The sequence below is a fragment of the Penaeus vannamei genome, chromosome 6 (assembly GCF_042767895.1).
Source record: "Penaeus vannamei isolate JL-2024 chromosome 6, ASM4276789v1, whole genome shotgun sequence".
Classification (NCBI taxonomy): Eukaryota; Metazoa; Arthropoda; class Malacostraca; order Decapoda; family Penaeidae; genus Penaeus; species Penaeus vannamei.
The window spans coordinates 36,242,861-36,249,007 of NC_091554.1; the positions used below are offsets into that span (position 1 = coordinate 36,242,861).

The 6,147-nt window shown below is 38.2% G+C and overlaps 1 protein-coding gene across 4 annotated transcripts in view; it reads right to left on the reverse strand.

The window, feature by feature from the left end:
- Nucleotides 1–245: 245 nt before the first annotated feature.
- The window catches only part of LOC113813694 (protein SpAN), a 9,804-nt gene continuing 3,902 nt past the window's right edge, over nt 246–6,147 (reverse strand). For all 4 annotated transcript variants that reach the window (XM_070122932.1, XM_070122931.1, XM_070122933.1 and 1 more), the window contains 7 exons: nt 6,077–6,147; nt 5,557–5,640; nt 3,832–3,961; nt 3,012–3,699; nt 2,808–2,920; nt 1,598–1,829; nt 246–1,495 (listed from right to left, as the gene is read on the reverse strand). The exon at nt 6,077–6,147 is cut by the window's right edge and continues 64 nt beyond it. In XM_070122932.1, the coding sequence (XP_069979033.1) occupies nt 1,250–1,495; nt 1,598–1,829; nt 2,808–2,920; nt 3,012–3,699; nt 3,832–3,961; nt 5,557–5,640; nt 6,077–6,147 (1,564 nt within the window). In that variant the 3' untranslated portion in view covers nt 246–1,249. The remainder of the gene's footprint in view (nt 1,496–1,597; nt 1,830–2,807; nt 2,921–3,011; nt 3,700–3,831; nt 3,962–5,556; nt 5,641–6,076) is intronic.

The following is a 6,147-nucleotide window of genomic DNA, read 5'->3' on the forward strand; positions in this document are numbered from 1 at the left end:
ATTTTAATTCCATCGGTAGAGGGAAATATCTCCATCAAGAAAGGTAAAAACTAAGGCCAGGCCAAAAACTGTAAATCACTGCCACGGACATGTTAAAACAAGCACAGATAATGGCCCGTCTCTGGGGGGAAAATAGAAGCGCAGATCTTGTTTATATCCTGAACCACTGTGTACACAAGCTAACACACCTAACCAAATATAAAGAAACTAAGGTAACAGGTTTTGTAAAAGGTTTCGACCCTGGCTTGTTTTTTTTTTTTTTTTTTTTTTTTTTTTTTTTTTTTTTTTTTTTTTTTTTGAGTTGTGGATACACAATTTCCACACATATACGGAGAATGTAATGCTTATTGGATATTTATCTGACGATTCAGTTGTTAGAAGGGGAGTTCTGTTTTTAACCTTTGTTGCTCCTAATTATGAGTGGGGACATCAATAATCTTAAATACAAGAAATTCACCAATGAATTTACAAAATGAAGAGAAGAGCATTAAAGAGGATCACATGCCACATGTAATTGGGCAATTAAATATATGAAATTCAGTTATGATAAGTTTGAAATATGGTATGTCCGAGACCAATAACATACTCTGGAGTGAACATGAAAACAAGAGGAGCCAGATTTTTAACATAGGAACCACTGAAAATATCACGACAAAAATAACCGAAGTTTCGAAAATATATTAGGACTTTGAAACACGATGTATGGTAATCATTAGGCGTATTTCGTGTTATATAGGGACTGAACAAGTTTAAATATTTATGCCAAAAAATGACATCTAACAATTATTTAATACATTTTGGGTTTGATAATATAACAATATTTGTATTTTCTATTTTGGACCTTTTTACTAGCCTTCATTTGGGCGCCGTTATACGGTATCGGTATGAGTAACCCCTTTTTCAATATCCTGCATAGGCCTGTATAAAAGAGGTTCGTGCGTGTGTATTTGTAAGGATAAATTCATAGGTAAATTATATTGAAGACTACAAAAAAAACACTGAGGTATCAGTCCTTTATTGCTCCAGAGTATATTCGTAGTAAAAATCTAAAATTATGTCTATATTTACAGAGCGTTTAATAGCTATTTTGTATAAATAGTTTCTGACTGATAAATGATGCATATGTTTAGCGCAGGTATTCCTGAAAGTGCGTGGAGCTATATATGCGTTTGTACGTGTTGACTGTCAATGTATGCATCAACCTGCAAGTGCCATTACAGAAGCACCATCCTCATATTATGCGGTCTTTTTACACAACGGTGTATTGAGCAGAGAAGCCCCAAGAGCGCTTCCGTCCGCCGGCGAAAGCAACGTTAACGGCGCGGCCAATCGAGACGACTGTCGCCGTTCTGTGAGCAGCGCAGAGAAGTGAGCTGTTCTCTCGCCAGTAGGTGGCCTGCCCTGACTTGTCTATGACGATGTAAGAATTAAGGCAGTTCCTGTCCCTGAGGCTGATTCGTGTGAATTCTAGTTGGATTCTTTTACCTTCAGGGGCCTGAAATGGTTTTAAAAATACATGGGAGTATCAATCAAGTTTCTCTTTTTAATATTTCATATCTTCACTGTCTTATAATGCAGAAATCAACGGATTCCTTACCACAATCCACCACTCGCAGACTGTATGTTTAGTATATTTTTTCGGGAACCTTGGACTCGTGATGATGCCCATTGCAGAGGAGTCCGTTAGTTCAATGATGCGGTGACATTTACTCTGCCGCCACGTGATACTGATGCTAAATCCGACGTCTGTTACAGAGTTGTCAGTCACGAAGCTGATGTTCAGATTCCTATTCGGTACTAGAACAGTCCCTCTCTTTGTACCACACAGCCTAAGAAGGAAATGTCATATGAAAAGTTGTCTTACACTAAAAAATCGAGAAAAAAAATATTGCTGCCATTGTCTTCGTACCATAACTGCACCTTATGTTTTCAGAGTAATCTCTCGATATCTTGTGTGTGTGTGTGTGTGTGTGTGTGTGTGTGTGTGTGTGTGTGTGTGTGTGTTTCTGTAAATCTACCGAAATATCCCCATCTACAGAAGGAAGAGTATTTGTTAGTTTTATGCTGGTAGCTGGTAGCTCAGCGGTAGAACACTGGCTTTAGATTCCGTCTTTGAGCCTAACTGAGGGACTGGCATCAGCTGGGATCGGACTCGGGGCGGAAAGTAATGGCCGCCGTGTCACATCATTTCGTGTTCACGTCGGGTTTTTTTTTTTCATAGTATACTAGCGTCTGTACTTACTCATGATATCACACTTATTCATGTCCATTTGGTGTCCATCAGCCCAAAAAACATGAACATTTGCAATTGCATATTCAGGCCCATTCTTAAAGGCAAATTTATTTGTGAATATTTAACTAGCCCATCGTTGCAAATATAATCCAGAAATGGCCCTGAGAATCATTTATAAAAAAAAGGTATATATAGCTTATATATCATTAAACAGCATATTGATTACGCATGGAACATATCTTAAGTATGAAATATCCCTGATAGTGTGAAATGTAATCCTACCGTTTTTATCTGTCCCTTGCTATCTCCATCATCTCTCATATCCGATTAGGCTCACATGTCACGTACATGTACATAATTCAAATATGGCCATAAGACAGACGTGTAAATCGGCCATTTGTAGGCATGAGTTTTGCCGGACACGTTCCCTTAGATGTGGGCTAAACATCTGGTATTTTGGCCTACTAAGGAAAATATATATCCAAGAATGAAATCTACCCACTACAAATAAGTGTGTATGATCATCTAAGAAAACGAAAGCATAGTTAAATGCCTTTGTGTTGTCAGTTCTTACTTTAAAGTCCTGCTGTAAGGAATCTGAATCCCAATAAAGTCAACGCATTGCCTATGTTTCTTCCGCTGCAGTTGCAAAGTGTTGATCTTGAAGGCGGTCATGTATGGAGAATCCTGGAAGATGGTAAGTCAGTTTAAAACCTGATTCAAAGTGATTAACAAAACAAAACACAAAACAGAAACGGAGGACATTCCCAATACTCACCGCATGCTCAGTAAGTCCACACATGAAGTTGTTTGGGTAGTTCTCGTAGCCGAAGTGTGGTGAGAGCCAAGTTACTCCAGCACTGGTAGACAGTATCGAACAGTTTGGAACGGGTTGTAGTGTGGTTGGTGGCATAGTGGTAGGTGGTAGAGTAGTAAGTGTTTGCGTGGTTGGTGGCAGAGTGGTAGGTGCTACCGTGGTTGGTGGGAGAGTGGTAGGTGCTTGCGTGGTTGGTGGCAGAGTGGTAGGTGCTTCCGTGGTTGGTGGCAGAGTGGTAGGTGCTTCCGTGGTTGGTGTGAGAGTGGTAGGTGCTTCCGTGGTTGGTGGGAGAGTGGTAGGTGCTTCCGTGGTTGGTGGTAAAGTGGTAGGTGCTTCCGTGGTTGGTGGGAGAGTGGTAGGTGCTTGCGTGGTTGGTGGGAGAGTGGTAGGTGCTTGCGTGGTTTGTGGCAGAGTGGTAGGTATTTGTGTGGTTGGTGGGAGAAAGGTAGGTGCTTGCGTGGTTTGTGGTAGAGTGGTAGGTGCTTGCGTGATTGGTGGCAGAGTGGTCAGGCTGCAGTTAGGATCATCAACAAAAGTGACATTTGCAGACCAACCAGTCTGGTAATTGGTTCTTGTGTAAAACATCAGAATGAGCTCATTGGTAGTTGAGGTAAACGCGGTCCCTGGGGCGATACTAGTGCCACAGTAGCTGTAGGCAGACATTCAAGTAATTAATCTCTCGGGCAATTGTAAGCAGACTAAATTCATGTTTTAGTAAGCCCCAATGACAATATACGCCAACTCAGTTCCGGACACATTTACAAGGATGAGGAAGACTTACAAGTTGCCATCGTAGCGGTTGTTTGTCCTAATCTCCAATCTGTCCCTACAGTATGTGAGCCTGAAGGCATTGAAAGTCACTCTGGGCAGGCTGCACTCGGGCGCTAGTATCCACTTGGCACATACTAGTCCTGTTAAAAAATAAGCAGAACAACAAGAATTAAATATCACTGTAGTTAACTATGTTTTTTCTTTTCTTTTCTTTTCTTTTTTGAGCAAGGATTATCAAAGTCGCAGTTTTACTCTGCTCTCGAGATCTCAAAATTCATGTAAAGTAGGGTATTATATGGAAAATTTCCTTGGCATTTGATTAATATTTTTTTCTTATGTGAACAGTAAAAAGTTCAGTGGAGCTTTTTATTCCAATAAAGTTTTGTAGTATAGGTTTAAAAAAGCAATATTTCTAATTTCCAAAAATGATATATTAACATCGAAGAGCCTTGTTGTGAGCTACAATATGTGCTACAATATATTTCTCTTTTGATAGAAAAAAGTAGACAGAAAATTGTACACAACTGTCTTGAGAAATAAGTAGTTTCTTTACACTCGTATATGCAGAACAAAATGCAAGAAAATTACACTTGTTCATAATTACAGGAGTCTTCACTGCATTATGATGGTACAAAATCTTTTCATGTTTAAGTTAGAAATGAAAAGTAAAAAAAAATAAAATAAAATAAAAATAAAAATAAAAAATAACGTGAAAAAGCAGGATATTTACCAGACAATTTGCGTATGTTGCATTTAGATGATAGATCCATTCTGCTGTTTTCACATATAATTATTATTGATAGTAACAGTATCTGATTTATACGACTATCAATACTCAATGTACGGAAAACTGTGAAACAATATTTTAAAAATTAAACATTTTACAAATCAATTCAAGATAACTTCAAATAACGATTAAGAGTATTCATTGCAACAAATGTATAGAAATGTATGTATGACAATGAACATCTACACAGCGCAAGATATGTAATTGAGCGGTTTCGTCTATAACTTCATCAGAACAAATCATGCTCATATATGAGCTAAAGACCCACCTGCCATGCGTAATCTTATTGATCTTAAAACCCATGGGGGTTGGAATTAGCAATGATAATAATTACTAAATAATTATAATAATGGAAGATACGTCGCGCTGGAGGATAAAGTAAACATCACATTAGTGTAAGTTTATGTGTGTTTGTGTGCTTGTGTGAGCGTGTGAGGATGTGCGTGTGTGTGACTTCGCTATCGAATGCATTTCCGATGATAGTTGAAACCGGGCAAACGCATCTTGCACTAAGAATATATTAATTCTCATTCATATTTTTTAAAAGAGAAAATAACGTTTTTAAGGGGCAGATTTGATGCGTACAAAACTCGAGCAAGTCGAGGCGTAGTTCTCCCACGCCAAATATCTTCAGGATTATTGTTTGCTTGTTTGATTTTTCACATTTTATATGTTCGGAATAATAAATGAATGGCTTCAATATACGTAGAATTATGAAACTTGATATTCATAAGGAATATTCTACAAAATACACAATCAAAACAGGATAAAATGCGACTGTTAGAATTACTAAAATAACTACGACGATATTGAGAGGGCCCTGGCAACGGCATGGGCGAATAGCCAAGCGTCAAACCTGTTACAAAGTCAAACACCTGAAATCACTGAAATTTTAGCATTTTTGTGAGTTTCAAAGAAATAAAATAATCAGCGTGGAATGACACTTACCATAAGGGTAGTTGTTCGGGTAGTTAGGTGAGGTAATCGTGCCCGGGCTTGTGATGAGCACACTGCAGTTGCTGCGTTGCGAAGCTGATTGCAAAAGTACAGCACATTTATATTAATTAAGGATATATCACTTAGGATAGTGCAGTGGAATGGACCAAACCGAGGAAGCCATTGAGAGCTAAATAGCACTCTCTCTTTATATATGTATATAATTATGTACACCTACATAGGTTTTGAAAACGGAAAAAATATAGCTGCATCTAAACCCTCATACCAAGAAAAGGTATATTTTTCTTGTTACTAGACACTGTAAACTGATTTGAATCTCGATTTTTGATTACTTATTTTACAGTAATTTCATCTTTTATATAGTTTTTTTATATTAACGTCTTAGTGTTTCAGTTAGCGGCCTCATGCATTAGTGCCTCCTCAAGGTGCATTTCAGTACATGTACACACATATAACACATTTCTGTATGGGTGTGTGTATGCTGAAGAGTATCTGAAGCTAATGTTCGTACCAAAGTAATCTTGTTCATTTATTTCGCAGGAAGACCCGGATGTTCCCTGTGGACACACGCATGTGCAATTT